At 42.7% G+C, this 23,243-nt stretch overlaps 1 protein-coding gene across 1 annotated transcript in view; it reads left to right on the forward strand.

The window, feature by feature from the left end:
- The window catches only part of COG5 (component of oligomeric golgi complex 5), a 299,093-nt gene that overhangs the window by 210,417 nt on the left and 65,433 nt on the right, over nt 1-23,243 (forward strand). The window contains exons 16-18 of the mRNA XM_066591926.1: nt 14,136-14,198; nt 16,443-16,546; nt 20,009-20,246. Of these exons, the coding sequence (XP_066448023.1) occupies nt 14,136-14,198; nt 16,443-16,546; nt 20,009-20,246 (405 nt within the window). The remainder of the gene's footprint in view (nt 1-14,135; nt 14,199-16,442; nt 16,547-20,008; nt 20,247-23,243) is intronic.

Here is a 23,243-nt window from a genome sequence, read left to right on the forward strand (position 1 = left end):
ACAACTTATCACTTGTCCATAGGATAAGTGTCTGTTGGGTGCCGATCCAACTACTGGGACTTCCACTGATTACGAGAACATGGGTCTTGGGTCTCCCAATATGAATGGAGCAGTGGTCATGTTTGTACATTACTACTCCATTCATCTCTATGGGACTGCTGGAAAATGTCAAGCGTTTGTACTCTACTATCCCTGCCAGCTCTATAGAGACGAAGGGAGCAGCAGTTTGTACAAGTGACTTGGGTTACATTCATATGGATGATACGGGGTCCCCATTCTTGTGATCCGTGGGCATCCCAGCGGACAAATTCCCAATGGATCACACATTAATCATCTATTCTGTGGATAAATTGTTTGGAGGGGGAAAACTTGTTTAAATACTAAAGACCCATTCAAGCATCAGGCAGCTGTAATTCAGTCTGTTAGCACATGCAGATTTGCTGTACAGTTGGAAACCTGTCTAATGTGCATAGGTGCAAAGCCTTAAAAACAGAACAATTTTAATTTCAAATGTAACCATACAAAACCATTAAATAAATGCCTTTATATAAGTAGCATAACCAAAACAAAATCGAACCAACGAGTATTTACCAGAATTACTGTGGATTAAGAAGCTAAAAAACATTCGAAAATGTATTTTACATAGAGGAATAACCTCTGTTATCAAAGCAGTTTTCATTTTTGGCTAAAACTGCAAAATAAGATTTGGTATGGAAATAGTTCATAGGATAACCCCTTTAATTGAAGTCTATTATGTGAAATTAACACTACCTACTGTTTGCACTGTCAAATAAGACATGGAGGGACATCATACCATGATATCTTTGCAGAGTTTTCGTCATAGAAAAAAATTTATTCTTCTACCCCGCATGCTGTATGCAAAGGAGCCCAGACCGCCCAATGGGTGAGCTGCTCTGCTCAGACTCCTCCTGTGCTTCTACTCTCGGTCTTACTCAGTTCCCTCCCTTGCTTAATGATTGCAGAAGGGAGCTGTCAATACTGAGAGCAGAAGCACAGGACGAGTCTGATTGGGGCGGCCCGCCCATCGGATGGTCTCGGGCTGGTTTGTATATAGCGCATGGTGCAGAAGAATAAAGATTTTTCTGTGATGGAAGCTCTGCCAGAACAAATAATGGTATGATCCCCCTCCATGTGTGAAAGATGACCTGACCGTGCTAATAGTTAGCATGGTTAATTTCACATGACAGACTTCTTTTAAGGTCTGTCTTCATATAAATGATTTATTTCACACTGAACAGACCATGTTCAGACCAGTTAATGTTCATCATTTCAAGATTGTCTTTTTTTTAAGAATGTTTTTGCCCTTTTTGGGACCTATCTTTGAGTTTTCAGGCACACATGCATATTTCAATCGGACATTGTAAGCATCAAATGTGTCCTCAAATGTGAAGCAAAAACACAGCATATTTCAGTAAATGTATGTGTTACTACAGAAGAGAGAATTCATTGGATATTCAGAGAGGTGTTAGTATTGTAACAGAAGTGAAAATAGAGGGTTGTTGTATTCCTATAATTGAGTATTGTGGATGAATTACTAAGGCCTCAATGTTCTACGCGGATTCTCCATCTACAAAATTAAAAATTGGGTTAATAAGTATATTAATGGAGATAAGACAGTCTTTGACCATTTCAATAGCTACTTTTGTTAAGTATTTTCAGAAGCTGGTTTTCAGAATGATTGGGTGTGGTATTACTTCTAGTTTTAATGGCGCTGATCCAGTGTTTTTGGAGGCTGATGTTATAAGTAGAGTTGAGCGAGCATACTCTCTAAGGACAATTGCTAGAGCGAGCATTGTCCTTAGCGAGTATCTCCCCGCTCGGAAGAAAAGGTTCGTCTGCCGGTGCGGGTGACAGGTGAGTTGCGTCAGTGAGCATGGGGGAGAGAGGGAGAGAGAGATCTCCCCTCCGTTGCTCCCCGCAGCTCCCCGCCCGCCGCCGGCAGCTGAATCTTTTCTTCCGAGCGGGCAGGTACTCGCTAAGGGCAATGCTCGATCGAGTAATTGTCCTTAGTGAGTATGCTCGCTCATCTCTAGTTATAAGTGAAACTTGCATGTTTAAAGTTGAATATGGGGATTGGTCCATACGGCAAAAAGAACTCCAATCTGTGATTGCTGCACCTCCAACAGATTTGTTTAACCAGTGTCTTCTAAAAGTTGATGTTCCTAATGATTCGAGAATGGTCAGTACTGTTCCTATCCATAAGAAGGATAGTAGAGAAGAAGTCGGCAACTGCAGGCCATTTAGTTTGATATCTGTATTTGTTAAATTAATGGAAAATCTCCTGAAAAGGATGATATTTGACCACTTAAAAAACTAACAACCTACTGGACACCAAGCAGCATTACTTTACTGAGGGCAGATCATGTCAAACTAATCTAATTGACTTATTTGACTATGTCACAAGAGTGGTAGATGAAGGTCTTGTCGTCAATATTGCCTATCTGGATTTCAGTAAGACTTTTTGATACAGTTGCACATAAAGAGCTCGTAATATGTTTTTGAAAAATAAACATAATCATTTGATAGTTGAGTGGATTCACAGTTGGTTAACCCTTTGCAATCCAATTTTGGATTCAGGGTTTCCTAGGGGGCTTTCTCTTTCTGCCATTATATAATGGCGCCGTCTGCTGGCTAGAGCCAGTACTGCGGTATGGGACATGCTGGAGAGGCCCCCAACAACAGTGCGGCCAGTAATATACAGTAAGAATACCCTGCTGGACGTCTTCCGACATCGGAGCTGCACAGCCTTCAAATCAGAATGTCTTCAGACGTCAGACAGTGGATCGAAAAGGGTTAAAAGATAGATATCAGGCTGCTGTTAATGGAGCACTTATATGCCTGTGGATCCGCATATGAGTTTTGTCCCTTTCAATTGGCAAAGCCATGTGCAGATTTCCTGACTTTATTTCAGCATGGAATCCGCATCATGAAGTGATGTCTCTTTTTTTGCACAAGGGCTTCAAATCCAAGTGCAGAGGAAATCCATACCGTTTAGACCAGTGATGGCGAACCTTCTAGAGACCAAGTGCCCAAACTGCAACCCAAAACCCACTTATTTATCGCAAAGTGCCAACATGACAGGGGGAGGGGCTTATCACAACATATGATTTTACCCCCGACGTTCTAAAAAGGACAGGGCCGCTGCAAAATAGACAGTGTGCAGATTGTGACTGCTTTTTCAATGCAGAAACACTGCAGAACGTCCTCAGAGGAAATTTCTATTGAAAATTCTGTAGCATTTCCGCATCCAAAAAGCTGTCAAAATCTGCACGCTGTCTATATTGAAACAGCCCTGCCCATTTCCGCTACATGTAAACATACCCCATAGTGACCCCCCCCAGCTGCCCCAGAGATAATAGTAACCCCCTCTAGCTGCCCCAGCGATAATAGTGACCCCCCTTTAGCGGTAATACCGAACCCCCACCCCCACCCCACAGCGGCCCCCATCAGTAATAGTGACGCCCCACAGCGGCCTCCAGTATAATAGTGACATCCCACAGCGGCCCCCAGTAGTAATAGTGACACCCCACAGCGGCCTCCAGTATAATAGTGACATCCCACAGCGCCCCCAGTAGTAATAGTGACACCCCACAGCGGCCTCCAGTATAATAGTGACATCCCACAGCGGCCCCCAGTATAATAGTGACACCCAACAGCGGCCCCCAGTATAATACTGACATTCCACAGTGGCCCCAGTTTAATAGTGACACCCCATTGCGGCTCCCAGTAGTAATAGTGACATCCCACAGCAGCCCCCATTACCCCTTCCCCCCCATTCCCTCCCCCCTGAGACCCGCATACTTACCCCCTTTTCCTCGTGGAAGCTCCGCTCCTCCCCTGCTCGGCATGGCATGGATTCCAATTAAAAGTAATGTTGTAGATCTGATGTGGAAACGGTAGAAACGGCAGTCAAACGAAAGGTACATTACCCATTTTCATGGCAATGTAATTGTTAACCTCTTGTTGCTGGACTACAAATATCAGAGCAGGGTTTTGTCGGCGGTTTTGACAGTTTAAAACTAATTTGTAGGGACAGGTGATCCGAACCGCAATTTAAAAGAGCTACAAAAAAACACAATTTTTGAACCTGGTCTAAAAGTCTTCACGAAGGTATATTATGTAGGGGCAGGGGAGCAGGACTGCAAAACTGTCAGCAGCTTTACCCAAGGAAAACAGACTCCCTTTTAACTTGCGTTTCCTCAATTTGGGAGATTTTTGGTAGATTGATATGTATAGAATACATGTGAGCTGTTAGTACCGAAGTGGAGATATCAATATATTAGACTCATTAATAACCTACAAAAACACTAAGTTCTTGTTTTTTTTTAGTTTCCAATTTTTAGGGTTGCCCCTGCTGTTTTGTATCCTTCTTAGACACAGTGTTAGTAAATGAGTGCTTGTTATGATCCCCCAAAAAATCTATTTGATTGCCTGCCTGTATATGTCTCCTGTGGTTTTAAAAGTCTTTTTTATTCAGTACAGTATGCCTTAGACCAGGGGTGTCAAACTCATTTTTACCGAGGGCCACATCGGACTTATGGTGACCTTCAAAGGGCCGATTGTAAGACAGTATAGTAAGGGCTCGTTCACACAAGTGTATTTGTGTACATAATATGCAGTGAATAAAAGCCATTGATTTCAATGAGTTCATTCACATGATATATATTTTCACATAGCATGACCTATTTTCTTGCGTACTAAGCACTCCGATAGGCCATTGAATTGAATGAGCCGCGCAAATACTTGGTGAATGCGCAGGAAACCTGTGTATTCACTATACATTTGCGCACCATCTCAGTGGGCCCATCTGTGTCTTTTTTTGCGTGCCCAAATATGCAGGCATAAGCGATTTTCGATTTCGCAAATACGCAGCGTATTTGTGCGACCGAAATACGATTACGCCCCCATGTGAATGAGCCCTAATAGTGACCTCTATAGTGGTCGCAGTCGTCATAGTGACTCTCATAGTGGCCCCAGTAACATGATTGACCCCCACAGTTGCCCCATTAGTAATAGCGAGCTCTACAGTGGCCCCATTAGTAATAGCGAGTCCCACAGTGGCCCCAGTAGTAACAGGGTACCCCACAGTGGCTCCAGTAGTAATAGTAACCCCCACAGTAATACCCCCTCACTAGTAATAACCCCTCAGCAACATCATCCCCAGCAGCAATATTAACCCTCCCCAGCAGCAGTAATATTAACACCCCCCCCAGCAGCAGTAATATTAACCCCCCCAGCAGCAGTAATATTAACCCCCCCAGGAGCAGTAATATTAACCCCCCCAGGAGCAGTAATATTAACCCCCCCAGGAGCAGTAATATTATCCCCCCCAGGAGCAGTAATATTATCCCCCCCCCCAGCAGCAGTAATATTATCCCCCCCCCCAGCAGCAGTAATATTAACCCCCCCCCCAGCAGCAGTAATATTAACCCCCCCCCCAGCAGCAGTAATATTAACCCCCCCCAGCAGCAGTGATATTAACCCACCCCCCCAGCAACAGTGATATTAACCCCCCCCCCCAGCAGCAGTGATATTAACCCCCCCCAGCAGCAGTGATATTAACCCCCCTCCAGCAGCAGTGATATTAACGCCCCCCCAGCAGCAGTGATATCAACCCCCCCCCCAGCAGCAGTGATATTAACACCCCCCCCCAGCAGGAATATTAACCCCCCCAGCAGCAGTGATATTACCTCCCCCCCCAGCAGCAGTGATATTAATTAACCCCCCCCCCACCAGCAGCAGTGATATTAATTATCCCCCCCAAGCAGCAGTGATATTAATTATCCCCCCCAAGCAGCAGTGATATTAATTAACCCCCGAGAGGCTGGCAATATGCAGTAAGAGAACTCCGACGGACGTCTTCCAACATCGGAGCTGTACAGCCTTAAATCATAATGTCTTTAAATGTCAGACAGTGGAATGGAAAGGGTTAAGGGTGCCCAAACATGCTGTGGTAATCTACTATGTAAACCACATGCGGATCACCGCTGATTGCCAGATGGCACCTGTACTTAAAGGGGACCTGCCACGTTTAAAGTGCAGTCCAATCTGCAAACAGCATGTTGTAGGCAGGAGGAGCGGAGTGCACGAATATATAGATTCCTATGTAATTAGATTTTATTGATTCAAAATTCATCTGATTTTGGGCTTAGGACTCAATTGGGCAATTATTATAAGTGATTGACAGCTATGAGACCACCCACTGGACTCCTAAGAAAAAAAATAAACAGACTTTTGAATCAATAAATGTCAAGTTAAACAGGAATCTTCACTCAAAAAACTATGTATTCATGTACTCCGTTCATCCTGCTCTACAAAATGCTTTCTGCAGAGTGAACTGCAGTTTTAACATGACTTATTCCCTTTAAGCCTAGGTACTGACTGGCAATTAACAGTGATCCACTTGGGATTAGAAATTAATTAACTGCAGTGTTGGATGGGCACCCTAACAGAACAAGCCAATTGATTTTAACATTGGGGAGTAATAGGCTGAACTGGATGGACATATGTCTTTTTTCAGCCTTACATACTATGTTAATAGGCACCTGTTACAATATTTTGGCTGCCTTCTCTGAGGACAACATAAAACAGTGACAGGCACGGTGATTACAGCCATATGTGTGTATCTCTGCAGTAGTTTGGGAGAAACTTTTTTAGTAGGAACCACACATAGAGGACTATGTCCTCCATATTCATGAGCTCTAGTTAGCCCTGCCCACCCGCGCGGCTACAGTACTATTGTATTATGTCTCTACCACAAGTGTGGGTGGAGATGTGGTGATGGGCTGTATCCGCCCAGTGTATGCCCACAACTTTTTTGATTGGGTGGCTGCTGCAAGGTCCTAGCAGCGTGGGGACAGAGATTTGCCTGGGATGGAGGGTTAGGGTTAGGTTCAGTGTTATGATTACATTATTAGCTGGAAGCATTTCCAGCTAATAATCTAAGCCTATGGCCTCCTGCAGACAGGCGGGATTTCCCGCAGGGGAGACGTCGGGAGCAGGTGATCCTACCGGCCGTCTGCAGGCGGCCGAACACTGAAACTAACCCTAACCCTCCATCCCAGGCAAAACTCTGTCCCCACGCTTCTAGCACCTTGCTGCCCACCTCACCCCATCTCCCCTGCAGCCTCTAACCCCCCACCGTCGCCGACAACCTGTTACCGGGGCCGCTGCCCTCTGTCCTGCCATGCAGACAGTGGCCCCCCTTTCAGCAGCACTGGAGGAGCAGCTCCGGCCGCGCAGAGTCGCAAAGGCGCCAGCGTCACAGGCGAGAGCCCAGAAAGGCTTAATGTCACTGGAGCCGTGAGGGATGAACAGTGAAGTATGGCAGAGCTTGACAAAGGTCCTGTTTCTTGGACCGAAATGTTGCTGTTTTTATCATGGGAGAATAAAGGACTGTGTTTTTCAAATATACGTGGATGCTGCCATACTTCACCGTTCATTGCTGACCTTTACGGAAGTGGTTCAATTTGTCTGTGGCTGCTGCATCAACAAGTTATCCAACTACAGGTGTGGTTTTTGTTCTATTTAGTGCTGCTAGACATTTACCTTATACATTGCTCTGGAGCCGTGAGGGGAGACTGGAGGACCCAACGCCAACTGACACCGGCGGCCTCAATTACTGTAGCCGCCGTGGACAACTTTCAGTAGCCCAGCAGAAGGCACAGCGGCGGAGGGGTGACTGCAGGCAATCAGCTGCGGAGGGGTGAGTTCACCGAGTCACGAATTGTGGGGCGTCTGACACCTGGCCGTCAGGCAGCCCAACATTTGTTGACACCCATCACTTCCAGTGTTGGCAAGATATAACAGTACCCGAGGCTACCACTAGCTACTTCTACCCCACCCTCTCACCACTGACTGATGGTCGTCTCCTTATTACTGTGGATGGGGCTAACAGGAGAGCATGTATATAATGGACTAGTCCTCTGTGTGGCTAATAAAGTGCACCTTCTGCCAAACTACTGCATGGATACAGCAAACACGTCGTTATAATCAGCGTGCCTGCCGCTATCTTATGCTGCCCTCATAAAGAGCGCTGAAGGAAGATGTCAGATTACCTTTAAGATGCTGCAGGTGGTCTTAGTTTTTAGGTTAAAGTGTTGTTCCTGTATACTTTGTAACTTCTATAGTAGAAGAAGGGCTTGACCTTCGGCTGCTCCAAATCTAAACCTAATTATACAGCTTTTAGTAGTTGCTGCTGGAGAAAATGTAATTATGCCGCTGATCTCATTGAAATGAAGCCCGTAAATTCAAGCCATATGAGCCTTATGATAAATGAGGTTCTTCTGCATGCTTTATTATCAATATAAATAAATGTAATCAGAAGATGAACATTTGCAACACTTATATGCACAGTTACTAGGCATGGTTTATTATCCCTATTAACAAAGATAATTTTGTTCCTGAAATTCTGTTTAACCAGTGCAGCGCTCACATTATCACATCAGGACTTTTATTGCCTTGCATGGTCCTTGCATGTCTGTGTTACTGCTTAACAGAATTTCTTGTCTGCAATGCTGTTATGTCCAGAAAGTCCTATCAATAGGATATGTATTACCAGTTCTCAGTCATGTCATAATTACCTTATCATAATGTTTCTAAAATTCTGAGGCTGAATGGCTTATTCGTAATGGCGTTCCATATACTGCGCTGCAGAAAAAAATACCATATAACACAATGTGTGCTAAACAGATGAAGGCAATTGTCCAGGGCCAAAATATATAGCTGTGCATCAATACAATATGATCTAATGCTTATTTGCAAGCCTTTTACTACACCTACCTGCAGCACCAGACCCTTTTCAGCCCAGCTTTCTGCTCTTCCTATGGCTACCTTCAAGCACCTTTCTATAGTTTGGATATATTGCATCACTTTTTAGTTTTTCTGTATTGCTTCTCTGTTGCACCCCATGTTATGGAGCCTCAAGCTGTATTGGACTTATTTATGTTCACAGTTCTGCTGATCAATATTGGAAATGGTTGATAACATCTCTGTACGAGAAGATCCAACAGTTGAGTTGAGCTCCTGTAACACAGCAGAGAGTTTGCTTTTTCTACATCAGATTTCTGTATAGTGCCTGATGTAAAGACTACATCTCCTTGAATACAAATAGTCAGAGAAAGTTATGTGATCCTCCAATCAGGAGCTCAGAAATGATTTGTAAGCCAGTACCTACAAGGAATAACCTGCTATGAATTGTTTTTTCAGAACTTGCTCCTTGGCTACTTTTTAATTTAGCTCTATTAGTACAGAACTGGTCTCTGACTATAGTTTAGCTACAGTGCCTAAAACAGGATTATTCCCCCCAAAAAGTTGCAGATTTTGTATTTTTTTTAATTACAAAAAAAACTACAAAAGACGGGTACACAATCCACAGCTAACTGAAAAGAGGAAGTTTAAAGTTTTTTATGCCATTTTCTGCCACATTACAGTGTTGTTTCTTGTTTCAAGTTTACAGAAAAATGGTTCACTGTTCAAGTGCAATGTGAATTCCAGCGTCGATTCCAATAACGACAGCCTCATCACAAGCAAATTGACGAGTGGCACATAAAATTTGTTGAACTTGGTTGCATATGCATACACACCTCAGGGACCATAAACCTGTAAACGAGGCACACAGCACTGCTGTGTGGCAGAAAGGGAACTACTGGCATGTTCTAAAAAACTTTAAACCTTCCTCTTTTCAGCGATGTGGGAATTGTGTACCTGTCTTCTATAGCTTGTAATTAAGGCCACCTGCACACGTCCAGGTTAGACCCGCATGTTGGATCCTGCAGCGGAGTTTGGCCCGGTGCCCGGCCAGCGGCCCCAGCATACCTGGCGTCTTATTCCTGTGCTGCAAATGCGCCAGCACACATGCGCAGTACAGATGATACTGCTATGGAGATGACGCGGCTCCCATTACCTTTCTGCAATGATGATTGCAGAGTGGCCGCAGGACGGAAAGCTTTCATTGCCTTCAATGGAAGCCCTCCGTGCGTAGCCCGCACAAAAGAGCAGCATGCTGCGATTTCTCCACTCCCAATCGCAATCGTTTTCCGCTCGTGGGCAGTAAATCGCGTATTGTCATAGCATGCTATGGGCTGGGTTTGCTGCGGAATCCGGTGGTGGATGCCCGCTCCTGATTTTGCAATGCAAATCCACTCGTGTGTAGGTGGCCTAAATCCCCAAATCCCCACCTTCTTTTTGAACAACCATGTATGACATAATCTAGAACACATCCCCTAACTAATCATTGGTTCAGGCTGCAGAGAATGCAAGGTGCGTATCTACCTAAAGGCCCATTTACATTGGAAGAGTGTCAGGCAAACGATGCCCGACACTCGTCCCGGTATTCCCACGCTCCCGTACTCCTGCAGGGGAGCTAGCACAGCTGGCTCGCACACGGTGTGGCCAGCAGGGGGGCGGGGCAGTGCAGGAGATTTCTCTCCTCTCGCTCCCCCACCCCTCTCCATTCACATAACACAAGTGCCGTTCGCTATGGAACGGCGGCTATTTAAACTGCATGATGAGCGATGATCGTCATTGCTCCTCTTTTGGGCTGCTAAAAGATGAGTAAAGGATTTCTTTAGAAAAAGTGGGTAAATATCTAAAATAAAATATAGCTTTTATTTAAATACTTTAAAAGAACCCTGCCCTAGACATTATACATATATGGACATGCAACGAATAATAGTGTTATCCCTTGGATATTTCCGACCCGTATCACATCAGCAAAAATTGTGCTGCTTTTGTGGCTGCAAAGCTGCAAATCGGTCAAACTACCCATGCTGACCCCTGTTTACTGACAAAAATGACTAAAATAGGTGTCTAAGCATCAGATCTGGACCATGGAGCAATAGAAGGTTTCTTGGTCTCATGAATCATGTTTTTACATCATGTGGACAGCTGGGTGCATATGCATTGCTTACCTGGGGAAGAGATGGCACCATGATAAACTATGGGAAGAAGGCAAGTTGGCAGATTCAGTTGATGCTCTGGACAATGTTCTGCTCGGAAACCTGACACGTTCCATCTACCTAAACATCGTAGCAGACCAAATACACCCTTTCAGGACATAGTATTTTTTAATGACAGTGATGCCTTTCAGCAGCATATTGAGTCCTACCACACAGCAAAAAATGAACAGTGCAGGGCTTGCTAGACTAGTCCTGGTAGAGATGGACTCAATTATTATAGAGGCAGACAGGGTAATCTGTCCCAAGCCGGGGATTGTTGAACTGTGCGTTGTCTGCCTGGCGCTCAAGATCAACTCATGGTGGATCGGGTTGACATATTACCGGGGGCGCTGGTGAAGACCCAGCGGGCATGGTGCAAATTGGCACAAATGACAAAGTTAGAAATAGATGGAAGGTCCTTAAAAAAATTTCAGGGCCCTAGGATTTCAGCTTAGGGAAAGGGCCTCCAATGTAGTATTTTCTGCAATACTTCCTCTTCCATGTGCCACACCAGAAAGGCAGCAGAAGACTAGGGAGTTAAGCAAGTGTCTCATGAGTTAGTGTAGGAAGGAGGGATTTGGGTTCCTAAAGAACCGCGCTGACTTTGCTGTTGGCTACAATTCCTACTATAGGGATGGGCTGTATCTCAATGGGGAGGGTGCAGCTGTGCGGGGCGGGAGAAAATTACTAGAAGGTTGGAGGAGTGTGTAAACTAGGGACTGAGAGGGAGAGTGGGGCAATCACAGAGATAGAGGAGAAGATAGTGTAGACAGAGATCTTGGACTAAGTAGTGAAAATGGAAGGGAGTGGTGGGAAGGGTTAGTACAGTTAGAACTGTCACAATGGTTAATAGGGGTAGACTTGAAATACAAAATAACCAAAAACTTCTAAACTATATGGTGACTAATGCTAGAAGTCTGAACAGTAATTTTGACAAACTGGAAGTAATAATGTCTGAGAAACTACAACATAGTGGAAATAACTGAAACCGTTGTTGGACGAAAGCTGTGACGGGGTGGTTGTGGTGTTGTATTTTGTATAGTAAAGGCATTCCAGTCTTGTCTGATCTTGAAAATTACTCTAGGCTTTACTGAGGAGTCCTATAATAATTACAATTCTGTAAGACTCCATGTTGGTATAGGTTTGTTACATGCCAACATTTTAAAAACCATTCTGGGTTCTAGGAATCAAAAAATGCAAGTTCCAGTGTAATAGCCTATACCAATTTTTTTATTGCACTCACTTCTATTTAATGCAGAATAACGTTGCTAGTTAGTGGGGTCATGTGAAAATCAGAGTTAATTATAGGCCAGGATGTCAGAGCTGTTTCATTTTATTTTCTAATTGCAGTGTCCTCTGTTTTTTAGTAAATTTGTGAATTGTTTTTTTCCCTTTCAAGTAATTATCTGAAACATGATTAACAGTATTTGTAGTGCAGATGGTGCACATTTATCAAAGCACAGCTTACATTTTCTGATCTAGTTTTGTATTTTAGTTACATTAGGCCAAGTTAACAATGATCCTGAAATCTGTGAATGCACAAGTTTTAGGCTTTTGAGTACTTCAAAATGAATTTGCAAGTTACATAGTGTGTAGGCATATCTGAAAACATTAACACAACTTTTGACATGAACGCATTCTTATGATTTTTAGCAAGAGGGAAATGACAGAACTTTCATTGATTAACAGCAATAACCACACAGCAAAAGTATCTTGAAAAGGTACAGAGGTGTCATTTTGGTTTGGACAACGCAGTAAGAGTTTGGTCACATACTATATATCTTGCAGGGAATCGATTCACTGAAGTAATAAAATGTGCTCGGGGACCTGTCATTCCCATGCATTGTGTGACCTTTAAAATCAATGGTTATATGGGAACATAGTGTGCAACAAATGGCCTAAAAGACCTTTGATGTTAAAACGATCCTCCGGTCCTTGGAAAACCAAAGATGTCTGTACCACGCCTCTCACTGATGCATCTAAGGCACAGCATGCTGCACTGACTGGCTGCTGCTGCTCATGTGGGCAGCGCTGGCTAATCAAAGCAACATGTAAGGTTTTAGACTAACCTTGTGCATCAGGTAGCTAGATAAGTGATATGGCCGTCTTTGTTCAAGACCAAAGGGTCGCGTTAATGCCTGACACTATTGTTGTAAACGTGCATTTAATACAGTGCGATCAGTTCAGTATGTTCCGTTAACTAATGATAGAATAATCTTCCATAGTGACACCTATTGGAATGGCAGCTACCCTAGGAACCAATATCCACTTTTATCAGGGCTTGCAATATGACTCAGAAAATAAGCCAGGTCAGAATATCCATGCACATATAGCTGTTTTGGGAGTTATTGCCCCTCGTCCGTGTACAGTAGGAGTCTGTCCGGCTAGGCGAGAGGCCATCAATGTGAGTGGGGGGGAGTGGAGGTGGTAATGTTTTTCCTTGTGGACAGCATCACAGGAGAAAGCACCACAAGGTTGTAAGGAGTCTTGTGTTGCTGTCTGCATTGAGAGACATTAACTTTACCACCCCAAATCGCATTGATGGCTTCTCACCTAGAAGCCTTCTGTACATGATGAGGGGCAATAACTCCAAAACAGCTGTATGTACATGAATATTCTGCAAGGCCTGTTAAATGGTTGGATATCGACTATAAGGATAGCTATCATTTCAATAGGTGGTGCTGTGAAGGATTATTTAATGCAGTCCTATGCTCTTGCTCACGAGCTAAAGGTTGCTGGTTCAATCCCTGCGTGGTTCAAGTTGCCGGCTCAAGGTTGACTCAGCCTTTCATCCTTCTGAGGCCGGTAAAATGAGTACCCAGCTTGCTGGGGAGTAAAAGATGACTGGGGAAGGCAATGGCAAACCACCCTGCAAAAGCAGTTGTGACGCCATCCTAGGAGTCAGTCATGACTTGATGCTTGCACCAGGGGACTTTTACCTTTACCTACACCTTTGTAGTGCTCTCCACAAGGAGAAACATGAAAAATTATATACAAAGTGCAAAGCTGCCAGATTGTTTGTGTCTGTCTGAATTTTAAATAGCACTCTCATTAATATTTACTATAGAGTTATTCCTTTTCAGATCGTTGTAATGTTTGTAACCTGTATCTCAATTTTCAGCCTGTGACCCAGTATTAGAAATGGTTGACAACACTGCACTTTTATTCTGTTTGAAGGTTATATCAAGTCAGAGTTTTCTTCCTGAAGCTGCAGAAAAGAATATAGCCACTGCCATGAAGGTAATAAGACTTGATTGTTTGAGTTCAATAAAAATCAATAAAATATCTCAGATTAAAGGGGTTGTCTCGCGAAAGCAAGTGGGGTTAAGCACTTCTGTATGGCCATATTAATGCACTTTGTAATATACATCGTGCATTAAATATGAGCCATACAGAAGTTATTCACTTACCTTCCCTGCGCTGGCGTCCCCGTCTCCATGGCTCCGTCTAACTTCAGCGTCTAATCACCCGATTAGACGCGCTTGCGCAGAAGGGTCTTCTGCCTTCGGCTCGGTCCGGCAGCAGCGGCGTTCTGGCTCCGCCCCCTTCTACGCGTCATTGCGTAGCCCCGCCCATCACGTGTGCCGATTCCAGCCAATCAGGAGGCTCCGCCCCGTCACGTGTGCCGATTCCAGCCTCCTGATTGGCTGGAATCGGCACACGTGATGGGGCGGGGCTACGCAATGACGCGTAGAAGGGGGCGGAGCCAGAACGCCGCTGCTGCCGGACCGAGCCGAAGGCAGAAGACCCTTCTGCGCAAGCGCGTCTAATCGGGTGATTAGACGCTGAAGTTAGACGGAGCCATGGAGACGGGGACGCCAGCGCAGGGAAGGTAAGTGAATAACTTCTGTATGGCTCATATTTAATGCACAATGTATATTACAAAGTGCATTAATATGGCCATACAGAAGTGCTTAACCCCACTTGCTTTCGTGAGACAACCCCTTTAATGTATATTTTGGATTGCAGTTCTTGTGCCATGTTATTTTATCTCTGAAAGCATGTCACATTTTACGCATGAGAAGCATGTATCACTATAGTAATCCTGGGAAGTGCTTAAAGTGTAACTGTCATTTAAAAAATTTCTTTACATGTACAGAATAGGTGATTCTAAACATATTTATAGTAGGTCTTATTAGCCTCTTCTGTACATTTTGTTTTCTTCAAAATCATTCTTCTGCTATGCAGCTAGAAGTCATTGCTGCATAGCAGGAGAAGGAGCCCCAGCTGTGCCTTCACTGTTCTCTCTAGTGCAGGCACTGCTGTTCCCATATACTAGGGTATTAATAAATGTATCCATTATATATAATTTATTTTCAGTGTTCCTGTGCACCTTAATCTATCTGCTCTGTCCCACAGGCTGCTTTTATTCATGTCCTGCCCCAATCCTCTCTCGAATGCTTAGTCCCCGGGCAATTAGGGGTACAGAAACAATGAACTGTGTGGTTTGTGAAATACTGCCACCTTTGGCCTGAAAACCAATAATATCCCTTTTTGCAACTCTGATAAATTGCCCCTTTTACCCATGACCACAAGGAGTGATATGTGAGCCGACAGCTTATAACGCACCTTTATATACCCACCAAGTTAGCCCATGACACGTCACTTCCTTCATGGGCTTTGTGCTGCTGACATCGTAGAGGTGGTTATAATAAAGTGACTCGACTGTGTATTTGATAAATTAATCTGTGAAGCGTTTTTGCATAAAATAGTTTAATCCCCTGTAACGCGGTATTGAACAGTGTCGCATTTGCTGATGATGAGCTTCAGGGCGCTCACGATGAATGAGGAGAAAGATCTTTACACAAAGAAGTCATCTTATATTACCTTATATATCACATTTATATCTTTTTGCCATTTAAACCTCACATGTCTATTTTACCTTTGCTTTCAGACATCACAGCACCCTGGCCCATGTCTGCACGCTTTATTTGCTAACTTGAGTAAAGCATTTGATATAAAATACACCAGGATGGATTTCGTACATGGAGGCACTCTTAACTTCCATGGATCTCCTGTTGCAGTCTTGTCATATGATTTTTCTTTTGACTGCTTATTTTGTATAGACTTGTGTGTGTTAATTGTTCTAATTTGTACATTCTTCTTGGAATCTGGCTCTGTTCAGAGTCCCTGCTTCTGAAACGCAGCCAGCTGCATATAAACCATATGGGTGCTACATAATGTGTTCTTTTAAAACTTTTTTTAAATTCATTTTAGCATAAAGATATAAAAGTTACAAACAACCAACATATTTGGGTGTGCAGACCCATAACATTACAGAATAGAAAATACAAGCATAGTAAAAGGGATAACAAGAGCATAGATATTGCCTGTAAAAACATATAACTCCATGCACTTGGGATATATAATACAAACACCCTAAGGCCGCCTGCACACGGACAGATTTGCTTTGCGGAATGTCATGTCCAGCTATATTACAAACTGCTGTCCTAAATTTCCATGCTGGTTTCTCTTCTTTATTAGAATATCGATAATCTTATGGGCAATGCTGTGCAGCCTCTAATAAATTCCGTGAGCGACTCTGTTGAAGCCATTATCATAACCATGCACCAAGAAGACTTTTCAGGGTGAGTTTTTCATGACTTCTATGACTTCTTTTTTGTGTGTGTATGTTAAATTTGTATTATGGAGTTTCACGACTTTGATGATCCCAGTGTGAATGCCGTGTGGCCGATGTTTACACTGCAGTTCTAGAGGTAGTGCTTTCCTATGATATGGTATCAGAGAAGCATTTAATATAGAAGTGTTAAGGATGCATCAAGAATAAAAATATAATTTAGTCATGTGTAGGTGTTATTCACACTCAGGACAGAAAGGAGGGGAGAATATTCAATAATTAAAAAAGGAGCACCTGTTGTATAGGAAGAAATATAACAGTGTTACTTGGGAATTAAAGGTATAATACTAGAGCTTCAAAGGGCCACAGCAGTGAAAACACATTTTCCATCCCTGCTCCCTTCACCTGACTGTCTCTCACGCTCTTGAGGTTTCCTAAGTATACTGCAGTCACTTGTCTTGATGCATCAGCACAACATCATATGAGCAGCTAGAGATTGTGCCATCTCTGCCTAATGAAAGGACAGTGTGATTATCAGTACTTTGCACATTCACCTGCATAAGCTGCAGACCATAAGCATACAGTCAGGAGGATGAGCTGTGATCTACTCTATGATAAGTGTGTAACAGGACCCACTAATCATCAGTAAATTTGAGAGGAGTGTCTGTTGTATGGGAGTGCACATGCATGGGACTCTTAAGAGTCAGATTTTCATGCCCCGTGCAGAGTTCAGCAGCGGGCACCACAGGGACCAGAAAGCCGTTAAGTATAAAAAAATACAGCATACTGGCTACATGTTACCTTATCATAAGTTTATGGCGCTTTAGGTGGTTGACGGGTTCCCTTTAAGATTGATAGATAGGTTTCAAATACTCAGATAGAAAAATTTGAGACAGACAGATTGAAGAATATAATATGTAGCTCTAAAAGAGAGAGGCTGACAGATATACTTGATATGAAATATATGGGCAGATTTGACATGCCGACTGTTGACTGCTCAGCTAATCAATGCAGTGCTGGATGAACCAATCACAGCCATTGCTTTGGTTCATTGAGTGCTGCATTGATTGGCTGAGCAGCGCTGGATGAACCAATCAATGCAGCGCTCAATGAACCAATGCGATGGCTGGGATTGGTTCATCCAGAGCTGCTTTGATTGGCTGAGCAGCGGCTGAAGAACCAATCACAGCCATCGCATTGTGGAGGTGGGATTTCTGAATCAGCCAAATTAATGTCACGGCTCAGCCAATTCTTAAATCCCAGGTCCAGAACACGCCGACTGTTGATTGGCTGAGCAGTACTGGATGAACTAATCAACAGTCGGCGTGTTGTGGACCTGGGATTTAAGAATTGGCTGAGTCGCGACATTGATTGGCTGATTCATAAATCTCGCCTCCACAATGCGATGGCTGTGATTGGCTAAGCAGTGGCTGAAGAACCAATCAACGCAGCTCTGGATGAACTAATCACAGCCATCGCATTGGTTCATCGAGTCCTGCATTGATTGGGTGACACTTCAAAATCGCGGAGACAAATCTGTATAGCATTTATTACCTGCCCATATGCAGTAAAAAATAACATGCTGTGTTCTTTTATATGCACATATAATACGTAATAATGAGTCGATGAAAATCAAATCAATGTACTTTCATTGACTCCATTCATTGACTGTTTGTGTTAACCTGCCCTAAAGGCTGATTTACATGCAGCGATTATCACTCAAAATTCGTCCGAACGATGGATTCTGAGCGATAGCCAATGCGTGTAAAAGTGTGCCCATTGTGCACTTACCGTGCACTCTTCATCCATCGCTGACTTCAGGTCAGCATAAAAGCCGTGGTCCCTGATAAGAAGGACAGCATGCTGTGTTCTCTGAGGGCAGCGCTGATAGCATTGTATGCAGCCAGCAGCCCATGGCAGAACAAAAGTGATGTATTTAGAGAACAGACCACCCAATGTTCTCTAAATACATGCAAATTAAGCTAGCTAGCTACTAAAGGGCTGATTAGCCCATTAGTAACTAATGCAAAATGATCGCTCAAAATTGTCAGTTTCTGTCGAATTTTGAGCGATCATCTTTGCGTGTAAATGGACCTTAAGCCATGTCTCTTCATATAATGGGGCACAGAAAGTGTTTAAAAGACATAATAAATGTGATGCAAAGTGAGACAGAATATGTAAAGTTATTTATGGCAATAACTGAAATTATAATGGATTGATTTATTTAGAGAATTACTATTTCATGGAAGGTTTCAATTCTCCCTAGAAGTGACATCTGACAGCATTCCTTTATAACACCTTGGATCGATTTCAAATTATTTGAGATCCATGAGGCCCCTTTGAATATACTCATTTCCCTCTGATGTCTGCTTTTCACCACTGTCCAAGAACTTATGGTTCATCCTGTTGATTCCTAATGCTTCCCGCCATGTCCTCCCTCTTCTTGTGTTTTCGGGTCCGTTTACACCCAATGACTTATCGTTTGAATCAGTGGAAGATGTCAGAGTTCACTCGTTTGCTGAGTCCGACTATTTATACATGCCGATACATCGTTGGCTCATTCAAGCAAGAAATTGTTCAGTCGTTTACATTCACTGTATGAGTGAATAAGAGCGGCTGAACGATGAACAAAAAGCGGATGATTTTTCATTGGCTCGCGTTTACACTGAAGGATTATTGTTCACTTTTGCTCGTTTAAACAATAATCGTCCCGTCTAAAAGGGCCTTTATGTATAGCAGTTTAACACTCGAGTTTAGTGTTTTGTATCTTTTTCTCAGTATTGTATCTGTAACTTGTATCCAGGAGCATAGCCTCTAGCCATACAACCTCAGGCCATGGGGATACAAGACACAAGTCCGCTTACATTATTGTTTCAGATTGACACTGTATGATATTGTGTTTTAAATACTTTGTTTTCATATTTACTACTTATGACTAGAGATGAGCGAGTATACTCGCTAAGGCACATTACTCGAGCGAGTAGTGCCTTAGCCGAGTATCTCCCCGATCGTCTCTGAAGATTCGGGGGCCGGCGCTGGTGACAGGTGAGTTGCGGGGGGGGGGGGGAGAGATCTCCTCTCCGTTCCTCCCCGCTCTCCCCCGCCGGCCCCCGAATCTTTAGAGACGAGCGGGGAGATGCTCGAGTAATGTGCCTTAGCGAGTATACTCGCTCACCTCTACTTATGACCTATTTCACTGACGCTGCATCCATTAATATAGTGCTTTTTTTCTTTCACCAGATTCTTACTTTATTGTTTCGAAAATCACAATAAGAAACTTAGTTATTAAAGAGTGAAAGCTGCAACAGTTTTTGTGTTATTAGTTTTGTTAAATTCTGTCACAATTATAGACACACACAACCAGGCCGCATTTTATCAGTAATCTATGCAGAAATTGTTAAAACAACTTAATTAGCTATTGAAACTATAAAATCAGAAATCTCTATGTCCTGCACATATGCTTATTTTACAGAAGCGTCATGAATTCAGGAAAGCCAGATGTTCCATGCTCGTTGTACATGAAAGAATTACAAGGTTTTATTGCAAGAGTCATGACTGATTATTTTCGCCACTTTGACTGCACGGAGTTTGTGTATGATAATACTGAAGCCATTGCCCAAAGAGCGATAGAACTGTTCATACGCAATGCAAGTCTGCTGAGACCACTTGGTGAAGGAGGGAAAATGAGACTGGCAGCAGACTTTGCACAGGTAAGGGTATAAACCTCAGGTAATTGATCGAATAGCCTTTTATTTGTTTTAGCAGATATATACTTATTAGTATTTAAATTTAATTGTTGCTAAAATCTTTAGACTTGTGTCCACTGAAATACTGGTATAGATTTGATATGGAGTTTTTTGTAGGAATACAAGTTCGAAAAGCTTGCAACCACATATGTTTCATAGTGTTGTGAATGAGAGAAAGCATTGGAAGGCACAGAGCAATTTCCAGTTTTTTTACCAGTCGATATAACACGCAAAAATCTGAGACATAACTGTTTTTAGAGGGGTTTGCCCACCACTTAAAATTGCTCCACAGCCACTCAGTACTTCCTGGTTACTGCTGACCAGGACATGTGACTGCTACAGCCAATCACTGGCTATAGGTCATTGCTGTGTCCACTGATTGGCTGCAGCAGTCACATGTCCTGGTTAGCAGCAACCAGGTAGTATAGAGTGGCTGTGAAGCAATTTTAAGTGGTGGGAAAAACCCTTTTAGTAACGAATAAATGACTCTTTTACTATGGATGGAAGCCAACCATACTCCTCAGTGTTGAGGTGAATGAAAGACAACATTGCGCGGCAGAGCAATTTCCACAGTTGTTTTTCTTTAGAACATTGCATTGGAAACAATTATTATTCTTAGGTAAAGACTGAATGACCATTTTGCTATGGACAGAAGCCAACACAGGGATAAATAAACTAGTTTAATCTACATTTCTACTGTATCTTCTCTCAAGTAAGTCAGCATTGATAAATTAAAGACTATATGAGCAGAGAAGCCAGCGTGCCACTTCTCTATTTTAAATAATTACATAAACCGTGAGTAACCCATACATATGTATTAACAGAATCACTCTCTGTACAAGCAGCAATCCAAAAATATGTCTGCAGCACTGTGGAGGAGTCAGATTCCCCAATGATGCGCAGCACATCTCTGAGCAGAGTGCCTGCTGTCTGTGTTTTGCAAACCCAATTCCTTGCAGCTTTCCTGCTCTATTATCTGCCATTTTCCCACTTGTAAAAATTTACTATAGTGATCTCTTTTGTGCACAGGCTTTAACAAAAGGAAATGGTAACACACTAAAATTTCTTTAGTACATACATTTATGTGTTCTCAGAGTTGCCAGCCTGATTTATCCTCTCCAGTGCAACTTTTATCCAGAAATCAAAGATAGAAAAAAATAGAACGTGGAAAGCCATAATTAACCTCAACTATTTTAAGTGATATACTAATATGTTTATAGTTAGTGAATTCAACACATTAGCATAATTTACTTTGAACTGTAAAATGATGGTACTTACTATTGTAATATCCTGCTCAAGCTCTTCCAGGTTGGGAAAAATCACAGAAAAATCAATTCTGTTCAGAGAAACTAGAAAAAGGCACTTGGCGAGATATATATAATGATTTGTGTAATATCTCTAACATACAAGCTGACACAATATTAGTCAATAGGTTTATAGAATATAAAGGTTCATGGAGTCCAAAAGAGAAACATGAGGAATATTAGGAACTATCCAAGTATAAGAAATATAGCCACCCAGCAGCATATCTGTACAGATTCTGGACACTGACCATTCTTTTACACAGAGCAATTTGCTGTAGTAGAAGAGCGCCAATCAGCGAGAATTGCGCTTGTATACCAGGTTTTTACTTACTCAGTCCGATTCAAACAATTATGGGACAATTGATCATTCAAATGATCTTTTCTTCTGCATAGAGTTTCATTATTTTTCATACAGGGAGATATACTGCTAGAAGATGTGATCACCACGTTCATTGGGTAATTGCTGGTCCCTTCACACAACCCGATCATCCGACAAAGGAACCTTCATAGGAATGTTCTTGCCCAATCATCTGGTTTTGTAAGAAGCCCTTAAAGGGGTATTTCCATCTTGGTTTTTCATAGCCGAGATGGGAAACTGCTGCTATAGTTACCAGCCACCCAGCGCTGTTTCTGTTGCTCTCATTGAAGTCATTGTGAGCTACGGAAACAGCATAGCGCAGCGTGCTACGCTGTTTACATAACTTGGGGAGTTTCAAAAACTGCATAGCACACCCTGTTACACTGTTTTCGAAGCACTCGTTCGCTTTAATAAGAGCTGCACAAACCGCGTTGAGCTCAAGCGGTCAGCTATTTCTAACAGGAGGTCAAGAACAGAGGGCCAGGTTTTCCCATCTCAGCCATGAAAAGCTGAAATGGAAATACCCCTTTAACCAAGAATGGAGATGATGGCTAATTACCCTCCATTCACCTTTTCTATACATGTATTTTACATTTTCATCCTGACACTGAAGGTAAGGCCTTGTTCACATGGGGCAGTTTTACATGGATTCTGTCTGAAATCAGTGTATATTCTGCTCCAGAATCTGCATGAAATCCACATCCCATTGCTTTCAGTGTTAATCCATGGAATATTTGCATCGTTGAGTTAGAAATCCACATTGTGGAGATAACGACACGTAAAGGCAAATCTGCCTTTCAAAAATAGAATCCGCCTCAAAAGTCCAATGTTAACTCTAGTTCTCCGAGTTACTCTCTGTGGTGTCATTACACCACAGAGAGTAACTTGGAGAACTAGAGTTAACATTGGACTATTATAGTTTTCCTGTCTCTTCAGAAATAGCAGCTATAATAGAGCATTTCCATAGATTTAAAGAATTTCTATTTTGGTTTTGTGTTCTTCTAATTAGAAACTTTTGTGAAATCTTACTATGTTCTCACATAGAATCTGTTTCCCTATGCTGTTATTTCTCTGTGTATTCCGGTTAGGTGACATTCGGAATCTTGCAGTCATCTATAAAATAATCATGTGAATAAATTCACCGGCTCATCCTTCTCATGCAGGGTCTTCAATCCACTTCTCCACTATATTGTCTCTGAGGTATCGTTTGGGCCTGATGTAGTTTTATTCCCTGAATCCAGGCACAATTACCAGCCAATGTCACCTTGAAAACTCACTTTATGCATTGATTATTTCAGG

The sequence above is a fragment of the Eleutherodactylus coqui genome, chromosome 2 (assembly GCF_035609145.1).
Source record: "Eleutherodactylus coqui strain aEleCoq1 chromosome 2, aEleCoq1.hap1, whole genome shotgun sequence".
NCBI lineage: Eukaryota > Metazoa > Chordata > Amphibia > Anura > Eleutherodactylidae > Eleutherodactylus > Eleutherodactylus coqui.